This window comes from Hyaena hyaena, unplaced genomic scaffold (genome assembly GCF_003009895.1).
Source record: "Hyaena hyaena isolate Hyena2069 unplaced genomic scaffold, ASM300989v1 scaffold_152, whole genome shotgun sequence".
NCBI classification, from domain to species: Eukaryota; Metazoa; Chordata; class Mammalia; order Carnivora; family Hyaenidae; genus Hyaena; species Hyaena hyaena.
The window spans coordinates 2,234,755-2,262,474 of NW_024080784.1; the positions used below are offsets into that span (position 1 = coordinate 2,234,755).

At 35.9% G+C, this 27,720-nt stretch overlaps 1 protein-coding gene across 1 annotated transcript in view; it reads right to left on the reverse strand.

Annotated features, from left to right (window-relative positions):
- MAGI2 (membrane associated guanylate kinase, WW and PDZ domain containing 2) overlaps positions 1 to 27,720 on the reverse strand; it is a 1,134,938-nt gene that overhangs the window by 334,678 nt on the left and 772,540 nt on the right. The window contains exon 7 of the mRNA XM_039239084.1: positions 7,642 to 7,699. Coding sequence (XP_039095015.1) covers positions 7,642 to 7,699 — 58 coding nt within the window. The remainder of the gene's footprint in view (positions 1 to 7,641; positions 7,700 to 27,720) is intronic.

Below are 27,720 nucleotides of genomic sequence, written 5' to 3' on the forward strand. Positions count from 1 at the left end.
GCCAAGGGTGAATAATTCATTGTTATTTGTAAAATTCCATCTGCAATTAAACCAATTTAAACTTCTGGATATTCAAAACATTCTTTATTTGGAACCCAAAGGTTTGTTAAATAGGTGGTTTATGAAATCAAACAGTTTCTAATAAAAATGTTTTTAATTCCAGAGTCAAGTTTTCTTTCCTTCATTTGAAAAGACATTCAGGGGAGGAGAAGGTAACTAGAATACAGAACACACTTTGATCATATGAGAATGAACCAGGAATGGTGAAGGGCCTCACAGCATGGCAGATTATCTTTGATCTCAGGTAAGGGATGGATGAGAGTTGTGCATTCAGATCCTGACTGGATGATAGTCGTAAGAAGAAAGATTCGACCTGGGAATTCACTTTGATTGAAAGGATAATAGTTTTAAAAATATTTGAGGGAACCTGGCATAAAGAGTAAAAGGAAGCCATAAACCTTTCTTCTGATCTGTGGTTGAACTGCACTGTTAGGAAAGTAAATTAGTAGCCAGTTGAAATTTTATAATATGAGTGAATAGTACAGAGAAGGTACGTAGGAATTGCCAATTACATACTGTCAGAAATGTTAATGTGGGGTGCCTGGGTGGCTCAGTCCGTTAAGTGTTCAACTCTTGATCTCGGCTCAGGTCATGACTTCATGGATTTGTGACATCAAGCCCTGTGTCAGGCTCTGTGCTGACAGTATGGAGCTTGCTTGGGATTCTCTCTCCCTGTTTCTCTGCCCCTGCCCCACTTATGCAAGTGCACATGCTTCCTCTCTCTCTCAAAAATAAATATACATTTATATAAATATATAAATTTATATAAGGAAATGCTAGTGTAAAATGTAAAGACTATGTACATGAAGCTAAGGTATCCCTCACTTATGAGACTGGATTGCTTGTTTCTTCTGGGCTGAAAGGAGTGACACCACAGAGGAAGAAACAGGTCTGGCTCAGAGCAAAAGAGGTAAAAATATAAGGTTGCTGACTTAGCAAAAAAGCTGCTTGTAGTTCAGAAGAGATCGAGTACCTCATATTTATTTCAATATACCTGCTCCTTTTGTTGAGCTGTGAAATGAGCTGATTTATGCTTGTTTAATGAATATAAGAAAATATTTTGTCAGGTATAGACATTTTGTATTAGTATAGAAACATAGCTACTTTACTGAACAGTCTCTCTTTGCTCTACGGGGCATCAGACTTCATCAAGCTTCAGCCTAACTGGACAGATGTCCTTGGAGAACTCAGTGAAGTTCTCAGAGGACCGGTCCCCTCATTTGTAAATGTTGTGACTGTTATTTGGGATGGTGGATGTGAAAGCACATTAAAAGTTAAAATAGTGCCTTACACATTACTACTTCTACTATTACTTTCACAAATCCCCAGCTATATAAGATGACATGTATGATAGTTAATTATGACCAAAATAATGTCCTCAGGAATTACTCTGAAACCTCCACCCGTTTGGAAGCCACAGAAGCATTGTACTCTGCAGTCCTTGCTTTATGATTTCAGTGGGCTTACAGAGTGATCACTAATTCTAAAGAAATACCATTCTTTATTCTACATGGCATTCTCTCATCATGAAATTAAGTGACATCTTCCTTACAAATCAAATTACTGTCCTTAGAGTCGTTCATGTTTGGGGGTATAATGTAATCATGAATGAGTTGCAGAAGTAATGCCATAAGGAGAAGCCTTATCCATGCTATTGGGATACACAAAAATAAAAATAATTCACATTTTTTGAGCACTTGCTCAATACGTGTCAATTCTTAGGCACCAACTGTGGCATGAGACTACCCAGGTTCAAATTCTGGCTCTATTATTGAGCACCTGTAAAACTATCTGTCCTTCAGTTTCTTTCTAAAGTGGGGTAATAATACATACTTCACAGAGGTGTGTGTGTGTGTGTGTGTGTGTGTGTGTGTGTGATAGAGAGAGAGACAGAGAGAGAGAGAGAGAGAGAGAGAGACAGACAGAGAGAGAGAGGGGAGTAAATGAGGTAGTATATGTAAAGCACATTGAATATCACTTGGCATGTGGTAATCGCACAATTAAAGGTCTTCCTCTCCTCTCCTCTCTCCCTTCCCTCTCCTTCTCTCCTTCTTGGTCCTCCTACTCCATAATGTGTCTACTGAACATCTCCCAGCTGGGAAGCTGCAGGACTGGCATACTGTGAAACTCTGTGGCCCATGCTCTTGGCTACTAACTGATAGTAATTGATATGACCAAATGCTACTTACAGGATTTGGAGTTCACCATAACAGAGAACATCACTGAGCAAGTTCACCAAGAATGGCACTTCAGTTTAGCATCTTGTATTACATACATTTGTAAGCTGGGGAAAGGACTTCTTTGTTAAACAGCTATTTAAATAGCATCAAGATAACTTTGCCAGTGTTTGACAATTGACGGAAAAAAACTGAAAGTTTGAAAAAGTAACTTTCAGTATAGGGAAAAAATTCTCTAAGGACAAACAAGATTTTAAAAGGGTACTCTTATCTGTTTATTTCCTATTGGAAATGTTTTACCTTCATGCCGTTCAAAACATTCTAAGGTTGGGAAGTTTTTTCTTGGAAAATTTAGAAAACTACTCAAAGGCATGAAGGAGGGAACTATTCTTAAGATATGGTATTTAGTTAAAATCTTCTCTAACTGCTTTCCAACTTGCAACATCATGACGAATACTCATCATTAACCATGAAATGAATGTGATTTTCCTTTTACATTTAATGTTACATTGAGGGCATTATGCAGTATCTTTCAGACTTTCTGGAATGGTGTACAAGTAACATTTTATAGTAGCAGACGTGTGACATCACACGAAAAACTTATAAAACCTTTACATGAAAATCACAATTGTCAGTCCTCACTATCATTTTAACTGTGGTTATATGGTTTGCTTCTCCATCTGTGCCAGAGGAGGCAGCTTTGCCTGAAAGCTGTTCCAGGAAATTGTGTCTTCTGGACTAGCTAGTTAAGCAAATTGTGTAACTGCCATTGAAACCAAAATGTACCCAGAAGACATAATTTCACAAAAGAGGAGAAAAAAACCACATTTGTACAAAAGTCACAGCTGTTCAACTCTACATTTTGTACTTTTTTCATCCAGATTTTTTTCTTTTCTTTATGAACAGTGACAGTTACATTTCTAGTTAGCAACTGTAGGGCTTCTTAATACATTGCTAAGTACTGTGCTATCATGGATTTAGGGTCGGGAAAAATTGGGCTAACTTCTGTCTGCTGCTCCATAGAGTAGAAATTTGGTCCATCTGCCCTGTCTGCAGATGAAATAAGGAAAGATCTTGAGTAAGAACCACTGTTCTCTAAAATGCAGAGCTGTGTGGCTGCCTCTGCTTCTCCAAACTAGTGTCAACATCCTCTGTTATGGTCTACACAATATGAACTCTTGCAAGTCTTACAAATCTTAATCCTGGTCATCATCTTGTCCAGAGACACTCTCAAGTCATTGGTAATGGAGCTCAGAATGCCTGGCTCAGAAGACAGTCTCAGGGTGCCTGGGTGGCTTAGTCAGTTAAGTGTGCAGCTCTTGATCTTGTCTCAGGTCTGTGGGATTGAGCCCTGAGTTGGGCTCTGGGCTGATGGCAAGGAGCCTGCTTGGGATTCTCTCTCCCTCTCCCTCTCTCTCTGCTCCTCTTCTGCTTGTGCACATGTTTTTTCTCTCTCAAAATAAATGAACTTTAAAAAAGTGTAAAAACAAAGGCAGTCTTGCAGGTTGTGTGTGACATGATCTCTCCTTGTTGGACACCTTCCTTTGACTGTGAAACTGTACCAGAGGTGGGCCAGGGAGGAGACATTTTCTCGGGACCCTTCATTCTTCTTAATGATGTGTTTCAGAGGCTTGTTGGGACCATTACAGATTTTGAATGTTAAACTTAAGGGACACATTTTGAGCAAAAGTTGGAGTCTAGGCTTTATAGTCAGAGTGTCTGGGTCTAAATTACAGCCATTCTCAATAATGTGTGATACTGATTAAGTTACTTAATTTTACTATCTCTACACTTGAGACAATCTACCTTCTTATCACTATAGTGAGAATTATAAATGTGGTAAAGACTGTCGAGTACTTAACCCAGTTCATGGCGTCATCAACAATTTTGATCATCTGGTGATGAGGATGGTAGTGATAATTTTTCTGAATTTTGAATATATTAAACCTAAAGTCTTAAAAGTGATTTTGCACAGGACAGAATTGTGGTATAGAAGGGTAAAATCGGTAATAGTGGTCAAAACCTAGTCAATTCAAGTTTTTCAGTTTTGAGTTGAATAAACATTTTCCTGCTATTGACTGCCGGAATTGCTACCTGCTTGTCTGTGGCTCACAAGGAGAATGAGTGCTTGTGCAGCTGGGCTAGAGGCACAGGCTCATTTCATTTTGGCATGCCCTGCTGACAACAGAGTCCACTCTGCTACTTCTGCTCCCAGGCACTGGTCTATTTGAACAGAGTGACTGACTGCTAAGTTAGACTTCTAGTGCCTCTGCACAGGCTTTTTTGGCCACTAGGTGGGAAGGTGGAATGTTTGTCATATTTTGTAACCATACCTCTAATTGTGTGAGTGTGTAATTAAATACCAAAAAATGATAGCTCTGCAGAAAACCCACTGTCCATCATTATTAATAGAATTAGTGAATCAACATTTTCTGAATGATAGGTTTACAATGAAGACCATTTTGCTCTGTTACATTAACTGAATATTAACATTACAAATGTATATGATTTGAAGATATTGATATCAATGTTATTGCTACAATTATAAATGGTGTCTAATCTAGGTATATTATATCATATATATGATATCTGTAATGAAAAATTGATATAACTTAAATTAGACAATTATTATTTTTTGGTATAATTAACTATATGAAATTAGGTGGCCTCTTTTCAACAAAAATACTTATGGGCTGAAAGCGATGACTAACCACTATGCTCAATATGTATTCATACAGTTTCCACCAATAAGACTACTTTAGAACAAATACATACCATGTGAAAATAATAGTGTACTAGAGATGCAATTCACATTTTTTGGGAACAAACCACATTAATAGATATATTTCAGTTAAAATGGACAAGTTGTCTTTGTTGTGACAGAAGATATCCCTGATTTCAAGTAAGGTTGATATTATATAGAATAAATGCAGGTATCTGAATTATTTTGATGATTTTTTTCCAAAGGACATTGCTAAGAAATGGTATATAATTCTTCTTAAAATTTATCTTTAGATTTGAATTTTTTGTCTTAATTTTCTGGTTGGTCAGATACACCCCATTCATCTACTAATTAGTGCTGGTATGTGTCATGACAAGTGGTAGAATGGGATGCAACATGAAGGAAGTTAAAACAATCTGACTCACTAAGACCTGTGTATATGATGTCACAACCACTTGAAATCTAAAACTATTAAATGTGGTGCTCTGATCTAATGATAGAAGACGTGACTGTCTAAATTGTGAATAATTTTCTGACTATGGCAGTGATACGTGAAAAATTAAGTAGAGACATGTAGACAGAAATATAATTTAAGCAAAAATGAATAAAAAAGACAATCATTTGGAGTATAAAGATAATGAGGACAGCTAATGTCCAATTCAATAATTAACTGCAAGGGGTTTACCACAGCAGATCTTTACTTGAACAACACACACTTCAGTGATTAAGACGGTAGGAAGTATTGTTTTCTGATGTGTTGGGTGTCTCACTTCTATGATAGATAATTAAGGCAGGGAAGAAAGGTCTGAATTAAGTGTTATTTTACACATTGAAACCAGCTTGAAAGCATTTAGGGGCATGGAAGAACAATCTAAAGAATTAGAATAGGGTGGGGGGACATCAAACTATGTCTAGCAGGACAAATTTGGCCAGCTGTTTATCTTTGTAAATAAAGTTTTATTTGATGATAGCTATGGCCCTTCATTTAAGTGTTGCCTATGGTTGCTTTCAAGCTACAGTGGCAAAACAGAATAGTTATAACAGGTATCATATACCGCCCCCCAAATATTTGCTGTCTAGCTCTTACTGGAGTTTGCTAATATCTGGACTAAAAAAAAAATTCTTATTTAATGAATTCTGCAAGGAAGTGTATTAAACGTGAGATCTGATTTGTCACATATCTCAGTTTTCTTTCCTTACATGGAGCTACCTTGAATTTCAACTGTAATATCTTAGGCACAGTACAGCCTGATTTAGTGAATTAAGTCCAGCTAGCATTTATTGGAGACCTATAATGTTGATAAATTTATCCAGAAGCTCCAGCTATATTGTTATTAAAATATGTGTATTTTAATTGATTAACAAAAAATGAGACTGGGGGGGGCTTATAACTATATGCAAGTGATGTCCCTTTATTTTTGCAATTAGTGATACCTCTAGGAATTTATTTTACTTTTTGCATCTCTTCCGTATCCACCTGACATTAGAGCATTAGATACTATATAAGAAAACGGCACGTGGTAAATAAGGTGAATTCACCTTGACTTGAAATGACCGACAGAGATGCCGAATTTAGGAGTTTTCTAGAAGATGAAGGAGATACTCAAGGGCAGGAAGCATACAGGTCTTACTCATCATCATCTCCCCAGCACAAAGAAGGGCTTGATACTTAGTAAAAATTCAGTAACTGAATATGGTTACCAAAACATTTTAGCAATGATGTCATCGAGCCCTAATCCTTTGCCATCTAGATTATTATTGTTAAACAGACATGATTAGAGAAAATAGAGTTAGATCTTGATAAATAATGTGAACACCTTATGTTTTTCAGTCCCTACATCTCTTGGGTAGTAAACTTCTCATAAGCAATGTATACGCTTTGCTATTCACCCAAATAACATTAACAACGTTACACACTAGAAAGAATAAAAAAATTCTCTATCAGAAGAGGGGGTTCCAGAAAAGCAAGTTATATATTTAACTTTTGGGAATTATGAATATTACTTGATTTCCCTTAATATATATATACATATATACATACATAGACATAATATACATACACACACATATATATATATACACATATATATGTGTATATATATATATACAAAGCCCTAATAGGTTCTTTATTTGAAATAAAATGATCCATAGAGAGTGTATATACTAAGCCACATTAAAGCAATGCAACCTCCATTAGACAACATAAAAGTCCAATCCACAGAAAGAATGCTATTGATTGGAAATGGGGCCTTAAAAGAGAAAAAAATATATCTAAATTTTATTTCATCCTTCAGCTGGAAAATATGGCTGCTTTATTTAATTGGTTTCAAAATCTAGTTTAATAGAAAATCTCTTTTGCACAATTAGTCAGCTCCCAACATTTTGATTGCAAAATGAAGGGCATTTGCTTTGATATCTTTAATTATCACTCACTTAGAGGACAGTGTGAAACACTTTTCCAATTGGTGTTTGAGAATCATAAGTCAAAGGAAGAGAATGACAAATTAGCTAGCTGGAGAAGGAAGAGACAGCTAGCTGGTGATACTGCAGTCTTTGTGGATATTTCAAATTAAGATGAAAGAGAAATAAAAGGGTTGTTAGCCACACATGCTCAATAAATGAAATACTAACACAATTTCACAACATGTTAATAACAAGTTAATAGCAAACTTAAAGACTTACTCAACATAGTAAGTGCCATATATGGGATCATCAATTTTTTCCCAGCCATATGGAAGCTCTGAAAAATAAAGAGTTATTTTTTTCAGTAAATAAGCAACAGATATCACAATTTCTAATAAAAAGGAATATAATTTAATTGTTCACATGTTGAAGAAGTAGTCTACCAAAGTGGAAGAAAGCATTCAGAGTCAGCAGCAAATTTCTGACACATATTGTAGGAACTATAAGAAGCACTGACTTGAAAATTGGCAGTTAAAACACAGAGCTCTCCTCTCTGCAGATATACTGCTGGGGCTAGCTGTCTATCCCACGCCAAGCGGTAGGATGGCACGTCACTGTGTTATCACCACTCAAGGCAATACAGAAGGCAAATTGCTTTCCTGAAAGTGCAAACCATTTCCTTATTTATTTGTGTTGTTAAAAGAGGCATTCCAGGATAAAGATCATATTTTCAAAATACCTTTCTGAGGATAGCAAATAGTTTCTGATGACCAAACAAAGGCATTTTAAATTCTCAATTGACATCCCGCGACTCAAGATGGTTAGCTGACTGTTCTCTTCACACAGGGCAGAATTTGAATGCCGCCAATATGCTCTCTAGGCATGGTTTTTAAAGTCTAAAATTTTAAACCCACGTTCCTTGGCAATATGGTTCATATTTGCTATTCTTCATGGCTAATTTTAATATACACATGTAAAATTATCAACAAGAGTGTACATGCTTCTATAGGCAAAAACATGCTCTTTGAAAACAAGATTTTGCTTTATGATGCTGTTTTCCAAATACATTGGAGACTTTCTAATTATTAACTCCTATAAATATGAAGAATATTATATTTTTCTTGGTAGATATTAATTATATATGCACAGAACTTAGAATCTAAGTAAGATATATAAGAATATTATATTTTTCTTGATAGATATTAATTATATATGCATAGAACTTAGAATTTAAGTTAGACATAAGCTTTCTAGGATATGCTGAAATGAAATTTAAAAGTTTTATTATTAGAGTAATAACACATATTCACCATAGGCAAGGCACAGTTATAAAAAGAAAATTAGAATTATCTGCAATGTTGACATCCAGAGATAACCGTTGTTAACATTTTGGTGAATACCTTTCAAGTATTTTTATACATAGATATTTATAACTAATTTTTTAAAGAAATTAGATCAAAGAGTGCACATTTTTTTTATAGCCTGATTTCTACTTAACAAAATATCAAAGGCATCTTCAATGTGAATGAGCGTTACTGCACAATACCACTTTGAAGCAGCAGAGTGGTGGTCTGTGGTATGGCTAGAGCCTGTATAACACCACCTCTTCTGTTACTGAACTTATGGGACTTTCTAGTTTTTACCTATTATATGTCATCTGTGTTGAACTTACCAAAACCTAAGTCTTTCATCATTTTCCTAGTCACTTAGTCATAATAAGTTCCTGGAAGTGGAATTTTGGATTAAAGAGCATGTACCCTTTTTTGGCTTTTGATATAAATTGCCAGATTAGCACTGTCCTACTCACAAAATAGAACAATTTATAATCTCTCTGGGGGTCTATGAATAACTTTGCTCTTTTGTACTATTGAATAAAATGCAGGTCTGTGAGTCTTCATCCAAAACTTTTATGGACAGTTAGGTTTTAGAATTAAGAAGTTTTCTGATTTTCAGAAGTTAACATGATGCAAATGTCTTCTGTCCCATAACACTCCACGTACAGTCTGGGGAAGCAGTTTTTAATCAAATACATGAGCATTTATGCAGCCAAAATGATGTGATTTGTACCAAGATACACAAATAAGGACTAGTTCATATCATTGAGCAATGTTTTGCTTCCAGAGTGTCCAGGTCAGGTTACATTTTGCTGCCAAATGAGTTACAAAAGACAGTTTTAAGAGCTTCTGAATTCTTGGATATGCAGATAAAGTATTGTGTATCATTATTTTAAAAATGAACCAAATTGATATTAAAATGACAACTTGTAGTTGTTTTAAGTTACCTTTCTTGGGTTGCTAGCTAGTTGGAACAGTTTTTGTAGGTTTAACCTCAGGCAATTGTTTTTTCTTTTGAACATTTCTCATTTTTAAAAGTCAATTCCTAAGAGTTCTTTATGTTGTAAGGATATTAATCCTTACACATGTTGCATATGTGTTTTTGAGTTTGTTTAGATTTAATTTTATTGAACATTTTCTTTTACACATAGATGTTTTAAATTTTATTTGGTAAATTTCTCAGTGTTTTCATTTATGGTTTAGTCATTGGAGTCTACTTAAATTCTGGAAGTATTTTCTAGTGTTTCTTTATCTTGTTTTAACATAGAGTCTAGGCTATGACTTTATTTATATCTCCTAGATTAGTTATGTCTTAATGAATATGTGACACCAAATTGTGGAATACCTTAAGAAATTTGTTTTTCAAAATGATAATAATAGCATTACTGAATATTTACTATGATGGACTTTCCATCCTGTCTTATTTATCCCAAAAGAACTCAGAATTTAAAATCCCTGTATTCTACTTCCAGTGATCTTAACCAATTTAGATATCAATTTAGATACTCTGCTTAGCACAGCATAAACTGTCCTTAATTTAGATTAAGGACAGTAATGGTCCAGATGGTTTTCACCAAATCCCCCTAGCTATTGGAGAATTTGCCTATTAAAAAGAAGAATCTGTTTGACAGACATCTACTGAGTGCCCTTTACAAGCAGCTAAAGTAAAAGAATATAGAGGATAGCAATTGATATGACAATTTATTAATATGGCTGAATACATGGGTTTGTATTTATAATAGATTTATCATATCATGAATACAATAATATATAAAATAATCAAATTCAAGAATATATAGAGTATGGTTAATTTTATGGATACTAGTCTTGTGTCTTAATGGTATTGTTATATGGAAGCATATAATGGTCGAATTTTTAAAATTATCTTTTATAATGTAAATTGTTTCTTATCTTTGACTCTTTCTTTAAGCAAATTACTAATTCTAAGCAATGCATCCCAATAGTACAGAGTTAACTGATTCCTTATCTTCCTAGAATCGCAATGCTAAAGGTTCTGGAAACTATTTAGTATCCTGCGTCACTTGCCATCATGAAGTATTCATCAGAATTTAAGGGCAATCTGGGGCGCCTGGGTGGCTTAGTCGGTTAAGCGTCCGACTTTTCGCTTAGGTCATGATCTCGCGGTTCGTGGGTTCGAGCCCCGCGTCGGGCTCTGTGCTGACTGCCAGCTCAGAGCCTGGAGCCTGTTTCAGTCTGTGACTCCCTCTCTCTCTGACCCTCCCCTGTTCACGCTGTCTTCCTCTCTCCTAGAAATAAATAAAACATTTAAAAAAAAATTTAGGGGCAATCTGACTTGCTTTGCCTAACGTTATCAATATATTTTGTTTGTTTGCTGGCCTGTTTTACATTTCCAAAATAAATTTTTAATTCATTCTAAAACAAAATTATATGTTATAAACATTTATACTCTAAATATTGAAGTATTTTCACCATTAGTGATCCTTGACTCACAATTTTTTGTGGGGGAAGTAATTTTATTAAACATTTTATTTAATATATATGAAAAACAATCTTATATAAAAAATTTTTTTAATGTTTTATTTATTTCTAGGAGAGAGAGAGAGAGAGAGACAGCGTGAGCAAGGGAGGGTCAGAGAGAGAGGGAGTCACAGACTGAAACAGGCTCCAGGCTCTGAGCTGGCAGTCAGCACAGAGCCCGACGTGGGGCTCGAACCCACGAACCGCGAGATCATGACCCGAGCGAAAGTCGGACGCTTAACCAACTACGCCACCCGGGCGCCCCTATAAAATTGTTTTTTACCTTTATTTATTTTTGAGATACAGAGAGAGAGAGAGAGAGAGAGAATGAGCTCAGTGGGGGCAGAGAGAGAATGAGACACAGAATCTGAAGCAGACTCCGAGCTTTGAGCTGTCGGCGCAGAGCCCTACAAGCGACTGGAACTCACCAACTGCTAGATCACGGCCTGAGCAGAAGTCAGCCACTTAACTGACTGAGTCACCCTGGTGTTCCCTTATTTACTTACTTATTTATTTATTTTAGTTTTCTGCTACATTTGGGCCTAACGTGAGAAGAGACAGGAAGACATAATGAGAGCTAGATGATATGTATTAGGCATTGTTTTAGGTATATCATAAAAAAACAAATCAATCCCCAAAATTGACTTGTAAGGTATATTATTATCATACTTAATTACAAGATGAGGAAATGAAGATACCAAGAAGTTCTAACAGTTAATGGTTCAAGTTTTAAACTTCTACATCTCAATCCAGAGCCTGCATTTTAATTAATTATTTTATTATTTTTTCATTTGTTTATTTTGAGACAAGATGATACACTAACCCTCTGCTCTAAAAAGCTATTATTCATTTTATTTTAAATATCTGCAGGGGATTCATAGATAAATGTTACAAGAAATCAGTAATAGACACATACATCAGTTCATATGTAAATGTGGCAGAATGCATATACAAATCTACAAGCAATGTTTAAATGCTCTGTATGTGGGCATATGGATGTGTGTGGGTGCATGTGTGTGTGCACGTAAATGTATGTGTATATTCCCCTTAATGACATTTGCTTGAGTAGCCAAGAAAGGTCTAGGCTAGAATGTCAGTGAAAAAACACAAGTTTTTCTTCACTTATAAAAAGACAATTCATAAAAAGAACTTCTTATAATTATAAGCTGAATAGTATATATCTAGTTGATGAAAAGTTAAGAAAGTTAAGAATCATCTTACACTGTGAAAATGAGCTATTTGGACTTGAATTAGTTTTTAAAAACAAATTGCTTCTCTTTAAAATCAAGCTAACAATTGAGAAAAAGAATTTCCAGTTTTGTACTGTTTGCCCAATTAGGCAAGCTTGGAGCTTGGAGCTCTTGGGTCCTGGGTTATTTGGAGTACTATATTCAATAATACCCAGCACATTTGAGAATGATTACGGTCACAGTAATGAAAGAATAACATATACTATGCAACAAGGGAAAATAAACATTTGAGATCAACAAGGTTAATGCTGCATTAAAACCTGTTTTAATTGAGATTTTCCTCAGGCCATGAAACCATGGAACAAATTCAGTGACAAGATATTCCTATCATGATCTACTCTGCAAAGTCAGTGCTAAGGTTGACATTAACTTATAGTCAATCTAGCCTATAAGAAGATAAAAGAATGAAAAAGGCATCCAGTTATGCCTGGATTCTGCCACAGTCACCACACACACACACACACACACACACACATACACACACATTGCTTATTTGTTCTTTCCAATTTATTTATTTGTTTGTGTTTATTTTTTATGTCCATTTTCATTGCAAAACAATCCAAGACTCCTTTATGCTAGTGCACAAGAAGCAGTTTTCAGGTTGCAACTGGGAAACTTGTAGAATTCAAGGACAGTATTTCTTTTAGAAATGGGACCCAAATACTGGGGCAGCTGTAAAAGAGCTAGGTATGATATACACCTTAGAAAGATCCTGTTTGTCTCATTCACTTTGTCTTTTAAACTATGCCCCTTTTCTCTATGTCTCTCTTTCAGTTCCAATTCCACTACATTGCCTTCTTTCTTTTCTCCTGAGTCTCTACTTCTCTGACTCATTTTGCATATGTCCTAGAATGGCCACCCCATACCTGACTCTATGTTACTTTTTATCTTAAGCACTGCTATCACTACTTTGATCTCTGAGTTTCTCAATTCTGTGACCCATCTCCCAAAGGATTCATGAATCTAGCTCATTTTCTTCAAAATAGATTCAAGTGACTTGACTTGGAAGATCCATGTAATGGTTGCCCTCAGGGGAAGAATCCACTCCCAGAATAATAGAGTATGGCAGGGGCCCGTGCGCTTTCAGTTGTGCAAAACCACGTCTCACAAAATCAAATAGACAGACATCCTATAAAATAACTGGTCAGCACTCTTCAAATGTGTCAAGATCATGAAATAGAAAAACAGATTGAGGTTCCATCACAGTGTGAAGGAAACTACTGAGACATGGAAACTAAATGAGTTGTAGGATTGGGTCCCAGACCAGAAAAAGGACATTAGGGGGCTGACTGGTAAAATTCAAGTAAAGTTTGTAGATTAGTTAATAGTTTACATGAATGTTAATTTCCTGGCTTCAGTAATTGTACTCCTGAAAGATGTTAACATTAGGGGAAAGCTAGGTGAGAGATACATGGAAACAACATAGTATTTTTGCAAATTTTGGAGATCTAAAATACTTTCTAAATAAAAACACTGAAAAAAGCTATTTTACCAACTCTCACTATCAATTAGATGACTTCTACCCACACTTCATTAATTTTCCATCTGATACATATAACACTGAATTTGTTTGAAAAATGTTAATTTAAAAAATTAATCTTTATTTTTTCTTTTGAGAGTGAGACAGAGAGACACAGAATGTGAGCAAGGGAGGGGAAGACACAGAATCTGAAACAGACTCCAGGCTCCGAGGTGTCAGCACAGAGCCTGATGTGGGGCTCAAACCCAGGAACTGTGAGATCATGACCTGAGCCAAAGTTGGACCCTTAACTGACTGAGCCAGCCAGGCACCCCTAATTTTTTAAACAAATAAGAATGTAGGAGTCTGTATTTATATTTTTTTATAATATGTTGATTTCCTTCAATAGATAATTCCAAGAGACTTTTGATTTTGCTATTTTACCTTTTTTTTTTCTCTTGCCTATCTTTCTGCTCACTAGAGAAAGTAGGTAAATACATTTTGTTTAACTGTTACTGCATCTTGAATCTTAGAATATACAGATTCAATAATATGGTTTAAAAATCTGGAGTCAGGCTATTCTTTTCTGGGACACTGTCCTGTATCAGCCACAGCATAGCTCAACTCCAAAGTTGTATGGAGCCCCATGCTGGTGGGTAGCTTAAAATTCTCTCTAAAGCCAGAAAGGCAGACAGATTTAGAAGGCAATAAAATACTGGAAACAAGAAAAGGGCCAGAATGAGAAGCCATTTCCATTAACCCTGTAGTAAATTTTTGGACTTTTTTTTTTGTTTTTTAAATTTAGGCTCTTGCTGTTGTATTTAAGAGGTAATAACATCACAACAGAACATAGAAACATACTAAGTTTCCTTAGTTTTAATAATATGGTGTGTAGCATACAATGTGAAATAGCTAATACTGATGTTAAAATATTTTCCTCCAGTTTTTTTTTTTAAGTTTATTTACTTATTTTGAGAGAGAGAATGTGAGCAGGGTTTATTTACTTATTTTGAGAGAGAGAATGTGAGCAGGGCTGGGGCAGAGAAAGAGAGAGAGGGAATCCCAAGCAGGATCTGTGATGTCAGCACAGAGACCAGCATGGGGCTTCCTCCCATGAACTATGAAATCATGACTTGAGCTGAAATCAACTGAGCCACCCAGGTGTCCCTTCCTCCAATCTTTATTAGATTTTTGCTATATACATAGTGTACAAATTAGGAATTATATTACATTTTTCTGGAAAAATGATATAATTTGGTTCCAAGTAGTTCTTAGGAGTTTTAGCAGTTATTAGGACTGTAAATGAATTTATACAAGAGTCCTCAGCATGAGTTATTATAAGAAATACATTTTTAGGATGAAGGAGAAAAAGAAGGAAGAGAAGGATACTGTACAAGTATAAAATATACAAAACACAAATTTTTCTTATTAATAAACTTTATTATATTTTTGTCTGTTCTTTTCCTGTATTCAAAAATGCATTTGTGATTATAAAAGTAAACTCTGAATACATTCTGGTTTTTAACAAAATTCATTTAATATTGATATATGAAGAAATGGACACTCAATAACGTTTTGATCATTCAGGGGCCCTTTTCTACCTGGAAAAAAAGTTAGCAAATACAGATGTGAACTTTTTCAGTGCTAACTTAAAGATAGCAGAGTACTGTAATCTATTTGAGTTGGTGACAAGAAGTGGTGGCTTGAAGGCATGGCACAAAAAAAGGATACTGTCTAGTAGAGACTCTGAAAAAGTCATACTTGCTATAAGTTTGAAGCTTCACATGAAGGTCATAAAGTGATGAACCTAGTGTTTTCCTTTATATTCCTAGATCTTTGGAGAAAGGTCTGGCTCTAAAGTAAGATTCATATATGCTGAGAATTTGAAATATACATCTCCAGTTTCCTCTTAACCTTTGTAAGTCTATGTTAATCCTTTCATCGATCTATCTATTTAGCATCATCATCCACTTAAAATTATTTATGGAAGGATACTGAGCACCTATAATATAAAGGCTGAGATGTAAATTTTAACCTCTCTGCTTATGCTGAAAAGCCATAAATATCCACTAAGAGAGCAATAAAACCACCCATAATGCATATCTACAACATAATTAGGAGATGGAAAATACTGTGAACTCAAAAGTTATATATAAGTAGAGATATAAATGCCTCAAGCCAGCAGAGTCAGCTCAGAAGCTCATTCTAGATCAGAAAGGTGTACAGTGTGCAGTAAAAAGGAGAGTGCTCCAGGAGCCAGGAGTGGAAAAAAAAAACCAGACAAAATTATCCTCAGAAAGATATATTCCCATTAGGAGTGGGGAAATGCTGATAGCAGACCTGTTGATCAGAACATAGCTTCTGCGGAATTGAATGAAAGGAGTTTGGAAGTGAGAAGAAGGAGAAGTGGAGTCTTAGGAAGGCAGTGCTTAAGAAGAAGAGGGAATTGGGCCCCTGGGTGTCTCAGTGGTTTAATTACCTGACTTCTGCTCAGGTCATGATCTCCCCGTTTGTGAGTTAAAGCCCCTAGTTGAGTTCTGTGCTGACAGCTCAGAACTTGGATCCCACTTCAGATTCTGTGTCTCCCTCTTTCTCTGCCCCTGTCCCAATCTCTCTCTCCCTCCCTTCCTCTCTCTCTCTCTCAAAAATAAATATTTAAAAAATTACAAAAAAAAAAAGAAGAAGAAGAGGAAGGAGTTAATATCAATGGAGGAAATGGCCCTTAGAAGTTTGGTTATGACAGAAAAAGCATGAAGTAGAAATTAAGCAGCTGCAGAAACAAAACAGAGTTCTAGGTTCATAAGACATACCAATTACTCTCTCTAAAAAAACTAATTCAGTAAAGAATCAGTACTTCTTCACAAAAGAAACAGAAGAGGATGCTCCTAAACTAAGAATGTAGTAACTCACCAAATCCTTTATTTTTGCTTATATAAAACTATTACTGCTGGTCTATGAAAAAAATTTAAATCAATAGAAAACAGCAGACAGTTCATACATTAACAAATCAGAAACAAGAGTTAAAATAATACAGCTAATGAGAATTTGCTATCCTCTCTCATAAGAAAACAAAAGCAGAAACCCAATTGAGAAAATTATTATGAAATCTCAAGATATTTTGAAACAAGTATGTATATACATAGACCAAACTTTGAATGAAAAATAAGAGCTTTGAATAGACAAAATCAGAAAGATAGTAGAGTTGACCCAAATAGAAAATGATGAATGATAATGAATAGAAAATACATATAAAAATTCTTTAAATTCAAACTAAATTAAAAGCTGTCCAAGAGGAAATAGATTCAATTGAAAATATAATAGGCATCATTAAGGAAAGACATGACAATAGTCACGAGAACAAAATGAAATAAACAAAAGATAAAAAGAATCAAAAAACAGTCACTAATATAAAAGATAAAGATGATCCAGTATATGTATAATTGGTACTCAAGAAGAAGAAAATAGCAGAATACTTGACATTATAATCCAAAAATAAAATAACTATATCTATATGTTGAAATGGCTCCCCATGTATTTGGAACACTGTCCCAGAACAATCAATTTCAAGATACATACCAGTTAGCCATTAGACTTAAAAAATTGAGAAAAAAACCTGGGTAAAAGACAAGTTCCTTACCGTGGGAAAAAAAATCAAGTTGATATCACATTTCTGGAACAACATATACAGACAACAGTGAAGTCGCATTGTAAAGAATCTCAAAGAAACAGTGAGCCAAATTTTATATGCAGCCAATCTAGCTTTCAAATATCAACACACACACACACACACACACACACACACACACGAGTTTAAAATATGCAAGAACTCCCTCCTCATCAGGGAAATACAAATCAAAACCACACTGAGATACCACCTCACGCCAGTCAGAGTGGCTAAAATGAGCAAATCAGAGAACCCTAGATGCTGGCAAGGATGTTAAGAAACGGGCACCCTCCTACACTGTTTGTGGGAATGCAAACTGGTGCAGCCCCTCTGGAAAACAGTGTGGAGGTTCCTCAGGAAACTAACAATAGAACTCCCCTATGACCCAGCAATAGCACTGCTAGGAATCTGCCCAAGGGATACAGAAATGCTGATGCATAGGAGCACATGGACCCCAATGTTCATAGCAGCACTCTCAACAATAGCTAAAACATGGAAAGAGCCTAAGTGTCCATCAATGGACGAATGGAACAAGAAGATGTAGTTTATCTATACCATGGAATACTACATGGCAATGAGAAAGAATGAAATCTGGCCATGTGTAGCAACATGGATGGACCTTGAGGGTGTTATGCTGAGCTAAATAAGTCAGGCAGAGAAGGACAAATATCATATGTTTGCACGTATAGAAGGATTAGAAGGAACTTAACTGAGGACCATGGGGGAGAAGAAGGGGGGAAATGGTGGGGGAAAGGGAGAGAGGCAAACCATGAGAGACTCTTGAATGCTGAGAAACAAACTGAGGACTGATGGATGTGGGGGGGGAGGAGGGAGATGGGCATGGAGGAGGACACTTGTGGGGATGAGCACTGGGTGTTATATGGAAACCAACTTGACAATAAACTATTTGTAAGAAAAAAAATACGCAAGAACTTAGGGAATGCTGTATCCAAGAAACCTTCCTGAGGTACCTACTAAATTAAACCACCTTAATTGAACCAAGAGATGACTGGAGAAAAGAACTGATAGTAATCATTATACATTTAATTGTAGATATAAGTGTAAACAAAGGGTGGGAACAAGGATTAACTGTTGCTTTGGTACATGGTGAGAGTCAGAGTATCACTGACAGCTAGCAAGTGAACATGGCCTTATAAATAGGTATCAGAATAAAGGTAAATATTAGAACACAATACAGAATATTCTAACTACCAAAACAAACAAAATCCCAAAGAAAAGGCTGCCACAATCAATAGAACATGATATGGCCAATAAATGTAACATAAAATAATATGACCATTAAAACATAAAAATGAATGCAATTTACTCTCTCAAGATTTTCTGATTAGCTCATAAAGAAAAAACCCACTCTATGCAGTAAAGAATAGACATATTTAAATAAAGTAACTCAAAATGTAAGGCAAAAAGATACCAGACATACAGAGGAAAGAAAGACAACAGGGTTATAGTTTTGCTATTAGATTTAGAGTTCAAGTTAAGAGCATTAACCAGAATAAGAAACATTACTTTATAACAATAAAGGTCGCAATTCATAATGAAGATATAACAGATATGATAAATAATAAACTACATTTATAAAACGGTAACTAGAGAAGCTGCAAGAAGAAATAGAAATACGTTAATGACAAATATTTAAGACAGCTCCCAGTCTAAGATAGATCAAGTTGACAAAAATGACAGATATAGAGGAACTAAATATAGTATAATTAATTAGTCAAATCTTTCAGTTCTCCCTCTCTATCACATTTTTTAGTTTTGCACCTCAGTAATGGAGAATATATATTCTTCTCAAGTACTCATGGAACATTCTTCATAATTGTTTATATATTACATTACAAAAAGTTTTAATAAGTTCTACAAAGCAGAAATAACACAAACAGTAATCTCTGACTATAAGACAATAAAATCTAGACATTAATAATAAAATCATAATCAATAGAGCTCTTATTTAGATATTAAAAACTCTAAATAAACAACTTTCGTGTCAAAAAGAAAATGTAAACTGAAATTGTAGAATTTCTAGAAGCAATGAGAATAAAAACACTAAGCAGCAAAATCTGTTGGGTAAAATTTAAACTAATCAGAGAAAATTTTACTATATATATGAATGAAAATAATGAAAATGAATTCCTAATTCCACAGCTATAGAAGGCACAGCAAAGGGATTCCTAAAGAAAAAACAAAGAAACAAAAGGAATACAAAGGAAGAAAGAAAACATTCATATGGTAGATAACTGAAGCAGGCTCTGTGTTGACAGCAGTGAGCCTAATGCGGGGCTCAAACTCACAAACTGCGAGATCATGACCTGAGCTGAAGTCAGATGCTTAACCAACTGAGCCACCCATGATCCCCTATTTTGCTAATTTTTAAAATGAAATAAGGGTGTCTGGGTGACTCAGTTGGTTAAGCATCCAACTTCGGCTCAGGTCATGACCTTTCAGTCTGTGAGTTTGAGCTCGGCATGAGGCTCTGTGCTGTCAGCCCAGAGCCTGGAGCCTGCTTCGGATTCTGTGTCTCCGTCTCTCTCTGCCCCTTCCCCACTCATGCTCTGTCTCTCTCTGTCTCAAAAATGAATAAGCGTTAAAATTTTTTTAAATAAAATAAAAATTAGCAAAATAAATACTAATTTAAGATTAAAAAATGATAAGTCACCTATAATAATGTAAGAAAGGACAAAATAGGAGCAATCATAAAAATTGTAGAATATGTTGCACAAACCTATGCTAACAAAATTGAAAATCTAAATGATATGGATAATTTTTTAGGAAAATATAACTTATCAAGATTGGCCCGCATAAGATAAAGCTTAAATAGACAAGGTTTCGTCATTGTACCATACTAAACTCTAAATGGAGAAGAAACAAATGAAACAATATGAATTTTAGAGATAAATTTCTTTATAAGTTAGGTGTGAGGAAAGGCTTTCTTATGACTGAAACTTGACAAATTTGACTACATATAATCGAAGGAGAATCTTTTGTACAGTCCAAAACACCAAAGTCAACATTAAAAGATAAATGACAAACTGAGACAAAAAGTTGTGTCACGTCTATCAGTGATAAAAGGCTGCTCTCCTTCGTATAAAAACTTATAAAAAGTGAAGGGAAGAAAAGAAAAAAAGAGACTAAAAACTTGATAGAAAAATGTACAAGAGGTAGGAATAGATAGTTCATAAAAAGTAATCACACATATCTTTTACACATGAAAAGATGCCCAATTCCTTTATCACAAGAAAACTGCAGATTAACACTATATTGAGATACCGCTGCTTATCTATCAGACTGGCAAAAATTCAAAAGTTTGAGGACAGAGACTGCTGGGTGGCTCAGTTGGTTAAGCTCCAACTCTGGATTTCAGCTCAGTCATGATCTCATGGTTGGTAAGATTGAGCTCCGTATGAGATTCTCTCTCTCTCCCTTTTTGTGCCCCACCCCCCACTCACACACATTCTCTCTCTCTCAAAATAAATAAATAAACATAAAAAAAAAACCCTCGAGGACACACCCTTTTGGGCAGGTGGTGGAAGAACTGGTCTCTCTCGTATCATTGCTGCTGGCTGGTCAATACTGATACAACCTCTCTTGAGGGGAATTTGGCATAAAATGGACACATTTTACCTTTCAATTCAACAGTCATTCCTCTAAGAAATTTCTTTATGTTTTCATCTTTAACAATATGAAAAACTCCAGAAATGTACAAGGTTATTCACCACAGTACTGTTTTACTAGCAAAACCATGGAAACAACCTCAATATCCAATCAGGGATAACAGTTTAAATAAATACAGCATATGCACACGGAGCTACAAAAGCTATGGAAAAATCTCTATGATCTGATATAGTGACTTGTGGGATAGATTGCTAAATAAAAACCTTCCTATGCTTATTCTTGAAAAAAAAAAAAAAAAGGTACACAAGAAACAGAGCCAGAAACTAAAGAAACTGCTTAATTAAAGGAGGTGGGCCTGAACAATAAAGTCAAAGCGATAGGAAGGAGAAGGAAACTTCTTTGTAATTCTTTACAAATTGCATCAATGTGCTTTTATTCGAAAAAAAAAAAACCTGAATAAAATAAGATGAAATAAATACCTAAAAGTGAATATAAACAAAAGCAAATGAACCTAACTATATATAAAATTGCTAACCACTCAGGATAAGAAAAGGCAAACATGAGAGAAATGTCAGATATAGGGATCAGGGCTTCATTATACAAAGACCCAGAAGATAAAAGCATTGAGGAATTAGCATTGAGGTTGGAGAATAACTATATTTATAATGCTGCACAATTTTGGTATGCTTTCCTGACAGTGAGGTTCAGGATACTGGTTTTTGATGCTTGAGGTTAATTTATATTAGTTTTTATGTCTTTTACACTGGGAAACCCTGTGGGCCTGGCACTTAGGAAAGATCTTCTTGAACAAAAAGCTGCAATAACAAAGTTTCAAGAATATGGGTGTGGGTTAAACATTAATTTTAGTGATTTAGACCTAAGGCCAGACTAGAGTTTAATAATTGAGAGAGGAGGCGCAGGTCCTTATAAAGGATAGGTTTGATGAAATTCTCCCTGACTGACACTTGCTCATAAGCTGACAGTGACCTTAGAGAGCTAATAGGTTCTTTGGGCATTACAAGGGCTGCAGAGGTGAACTGCATTCATTATGAGAATCTGCCCTTCTAGGTAAACACAACAATCTCAGAAGAATTGTAGACACTGGGTATTTGGCTTTCAATAGAATGTAAGGCGTAAAGTTATTACAGCAGGAAACTTACAAAAGCCTGGTAATTCAAAGAAGGTATCTCTTCAGGGAGGGTCTATCAGAGTTCTGCCACCTGTGTGGGACCAGGAATGGCATTTTGGCTTCAAGATGCAAGGTCTTATTTAGAGATGAAGTAATACATGAATCTTGGCCTGTAAAGCTTCAAAGAGGTAAAGTTTAGGGAAGAGGTCAGGCACAGAGCCGGAGACTGGAGACTGATAGCCTTCTTTCTCCTTAGTTGTCATATTTTCCCCTACTGGGAAAATTAATCTATTCTAAAGGCTGCTGAGTCGATTACACAGCTCCAACTGGGGAGTGCAGACAGTGCTAACCAGCTCCTAGTATGTTCTCCCATGCTGGAACAGTCTATATTTTAATTATTGACTCAGAGTAAAAATTGATGAATAATGATGGATTTAGGAATTGCTTAGCCACCATCTTCCAGGGAGTCAAGATAAAGACCAAGACAGGTTATGAGAAAGAAAGAAAAATCAAATTTTTGCTTTAATTCTTCACTTTACCTTATCAATAAAGATTTCATTTTTAAAAATTTTTTAAACGTTTTATTTATTTCTGAGAGAGAGAGAAAGGGAGAGAGAGAGAGAGAAAGAGAGAGACAGCATGAGCAGGGGAGGGTCAGAGAGAGAGGGAGATACAGAATCTGAAACAGGCTCCAGGCTCTGAGTTAGCTGTCAGCACAGAGCCTGACACGGGGTTCGAACCTATGAAGTGTGAGATCATGACCTGAACCAAAGTTGGATGCTTAACCTACTGAGCCACCCAGGCACCCCTCAATGAAGATTTTAAAGATTAAAAAAAATAGCTCAGATATATGGCTATATTTTACCATGGTTTTGGTGATGGTTGTGAGTGCTGTTTTCTTTTAATGTCCCTGAAATAACTAGCTTTTAATGGAATATTCTTTGGTTTTGTGGTTCAAAGTGTTCTTGCTGAGATCTGGATGTTAGTCAAAGTAAAATTTGCAACTAACTGCTGATGGCATTACGTAATAGAGCTCTCATAATGTAACATATTTTCTGAGCCCCTTTTTCATTCAAGAAATGTTTATTGCTCATGTACTTTGAAGGAAGCAGTGGGCTAAGCTGGGAAGTAAGGAACAAGTCTCAATATCTATGGAATTGATGGTTTGGGCAGAGCCAGACTTTAGACAAACACTTTCACTAATTATTAATTCATTATAATTTATGGTATATGCTATCAGGAGAAGTACATGTATATTTTACTCTACCTAAACCCTCCAGTAATTTTTGAAGAGCTTGGAATCACAGGTTGTTACATTTCATGGGTATAAGTCATTACAATTGATTTAAATAAACCTAATGCAATAAGTCAGCAACATACTTGTCAGTTGGGTATTTTGGCGTAAATTCACACAACGGATGTTATTTTCCTAGTGAAATAGTCTTTTTAAATTGAATGAATTTGATATATACAAGAAAATTCTAACTATTTAAAATCTCTGGGGACAACTAAATATTGAACATCATTGCAGTTAAGGACTTAGAAAAATGAAATTTAAGATTTACTTATGTTTATTATATTTGATGAGCTGAAATCTACTTAGGAATATGCCCTAATTTCATTTTCTATTTAATATGCAGCCTCAGAGCACTGTTTAATTAAAATGCCACTTAGACCAGTGAAACGGATCAGACTGAGCACAGATCTAGGGCTGCGAACCAACATGCAGAAGGATGAGCTAGCTCTCGTGGCAGTGCTGTCTGAAGCACTGCCCACAATGTTGGGTCAAAGAAGCACCCTGACACTTCTGCATGCCATTAAATAGTAACATCAATTTTGCTTCTTTGCTTTTGCCATGACACTCATGGATCCTAAGAGACTTGCATGCTTCATAGGTAAGCAAGCTGGACATCTGTCAAATTGGGGTGATGTGGGGTTGTCATAGAGCCTCTACTTTATCTGGTCTACTGAACTTTGTGTCTTTCTTCCAGAACGAAGAAGGGGTTCAAATACATTTTTTAAAAGGACACCAAAAAAGAAAAATCCATAAAAATACCATTTGTCAACATTCTCCAGGGAGAGGAAGGAAAAGAGGATAGCTTCCATATCTTCTGTGTTGTGGGATGTTTTTAAACATTAACAGAATAGACAGGCTGACCAAGCTCACAGTGCTCTGTTTTATACTTGTTCCGGGTGGAGAAAACATATACTTCTCAGCAGTACATGTCACAGATAGATCACAGAGTGTCAAAAGTAGTGAGAGTTGAGAGATAAAAGAGGGAGAGGCTTTCCCACAGAGTGAAAGGAGGAGGGTGAATATTCAGAGTGTAACGGTAACAATGAAATTTCTGATTCCCTACCTGGTATTAATCTAAGGTGGTACTGCTGCCTATTAAAATTTAAGGATGAAAATGTCTACACACAGACATTAAATTATATTCATATAGCCAAATGTGTGTGGGGGATAGTCTCAATGTTCTCTTCCAAAATAATTTATTGTCAAGATGATTTTAGCTAGATCCATAAGTAGATATACTGGAATCATAGGCTCTGCCCCCTACCCCATCTTGGCAATACAGTATAGTGAATGGTGACTTCACAGGACATATGCATATTTAAATTTGAGGTAGATGAATGGTATAATGTTACAAATACACCTTCAGTTACTGTATTATAATCTTAAATAATCATTATAGCAGCCACTATAAAAAAGCACCAAAGTGCCTATTATTAGAGTCTGTGCTGGCATCTACCTTCACATATGAGCATTAGCTTCAAATATGGACCTTTTTCTGAAAAGGGGAAGTGGTGCAATTGTAATACAAATCCTAAATTTCCTGATCCACATACAAACAGAGTGATGCTTTCCATTACTAAGTTCCTAGCACAAAAGAGGGCAGAACATTTTTTCCAATGATCTGGCCACTGTGATTTACATGAACGTTCACCTATTTAGCTCTGTCCCATATCTGCAGTGTTCTTGGAGAGAAGGACTGGATTAGATGTAGGAATAGAGAAATGAAATCTCATCCTAATAAAAAAAAACCCTATAAAACCTTTTTGATAAAATTGATAATATGGTAGTGAGTTATGATGTAGTAATGTAAAAACATTAGAGGATTTGGAATTAACATCATGTACGGCATCCCTGCTTTGCATTATAGTAGAAGGGAATAGAGAAACATAAAAAGCTGAGAGTGGGATTTTCCAATGCTATCTGTAGAAAAAGACCTGGAGTAGAAAACATGATGCCTGATGTGTCTGTAAGGTATCCAATACACTGGGAAAATCTTGGAGAGCACTTTACCCAGTGAAAAATATTATTCCTATAAAGCTGTCAGAGTCTGTCTGAGCTTGGGTTACCTGGCATGTAAGAGCCAGTCAATCCCACAAATTAGGCTGCCCTGCAGGTGTGTCTAACTTACATGCCAACCTTTCAGGAAATGTTAAAGGACCAAGCAGAGCTGTGATTTGTACCTGTGGTAACAATTAGACTGTGTGTAAATCATACAAGCAGTGACAGTGTGGTATGAAGTAGCATTCAGCAACTTCGAGAGAGTTGACATGTAGAAATACAAACTTTTCAACACCAGTGGCACTGTGCAGACAAAGCACAAAGACTGTTTTGGAGGGTTACCTGGTTTAATAGAAAGAATCAATAATTTTTTATCTGTAATGGCCTTTTGAGGCAAAATGCACTGGAAATATTGATTTGTACACAGATCATTACTAGCTGAAATATTAATTGACATGATAATGGGGTCAAGGTTGTAGGGTACATTTAAAATTTTTTTTTAATGTTTATTTTTGAGAGAGACAGAGTGCAAGTAGGAGAGGGGCAGAGAGAGAGGGAGACACAGAATCTGCAGCAGGTTCCAGGCTCTGAGCCTGTGTGTCAGCTCACAGCCCAAAGAGAGGCTCAAACTCACAAACTGTGAGATCATGACCTGAGCCGAGGTCAGAAGTCAAAGGCTTAGCTAACTGAGGCACCCACGTGCCCCTAGGCTACATTTTCAGTGTAGTCTCAGATTCTTCTCCAAGTTTGCATTTTTAGAATCACCTCTCATACACACAAGGCATTTGGTCCAGACTAGAAGTATAATTAACATGATAGGTTTTTTTTTTTTTTTTAGCATTTATTTATTTTGAGACACAGACAGTGACCAGGGGAGGGGCAGGGAGAGAGGGAGACACAGAATCCAAAACAGGCTCCAGGCTCTGAGCTGTCAGTATAGGACCCCACATAAGGCTCGAACTCATGACCTGAGCTGAAGTTGGTTGCTTAATGGACTGAGCCACCCAGGTGCCCTAATCACAATAGTTTTTAAAACACATTAACACACTTCTTTTTCACACTTCTCTGTAGGTAACTCTACTTCTGTTTAAGCACTTACTTATTTTGGAAAATTTAGGCCTGCTTAAGTGGGGATATCAAAGGGAAGAGTCAAGAATTGATGTCTGACTACCAAGGGAAGCCAGGGATGGGAGCAGTAGCTGGAGCTGCAAAGTCCTGGGAGACAGAACTCAGGGTGGGGAGTCCCTACAACTCTGGTCAAGGGCAAGAACCATAACACGGGCAGGTGTAATCCATTCTGTAGCACAACAGCAAGGACAAAGAACAGCCGGCTGACCCCCAAACCACCTTCTTACCATATGGACACCTGCTCATCTACTACATGTACATCTTACATGTAAGAGAGAAGAAACCCGCTGGGGAAGAAATCTGATAGACCATTTGAGCTTTAATATTGACAGACTATTGCCCTCTTCCCTCCCCCACCCTCAACAAGGCTGTCTTCAACTTTAAAAAAGACAGAAAAAAGTCCTTAGTTGGCAGGCTCAAATTTTCTTGTCTTCCATCAAAGTAACCAAAGCTCCAAAGCAAATGATTATATAAAATTAAAGTCTATAAAATTTTCTTACATATGAATTGTAGTTTACAAATACCAACCTCGCTGTGATAGCATTAAGTCAGCTATTTATTTAAGTAAATATATTTGACAGAAATACTATAGGCTTTGGCATCAAACTTGATTTGAATTTTGGGTTTCCTCAGGTAAGCCTCAGGGTTGTTGTTTTTTTTTTTATCCTGCAATGTGTTATAGAGAATAGAAATGTAGAGTGTCTGAAATGCTTGGCATTCAATAAATGTTAGATACTACTATGACTCCTACTCCCACTATTGCTGCTCTGTCATCATCATCATCATCATCATCATCATCATCATCATTGTTAACAGTAGTAATTGTAAAAGTAGCAATAGTAGGACCTGATGGAGTAATGGGTGCCAAGGGAACGTGGGGTCCATATTTGGAAGGTAGGGAAGGTAAAAATCATTAGTGGTTTTGCCTCATTACTGGAAGAAGAAGATGATTTCCTAGAATTATCTGAAA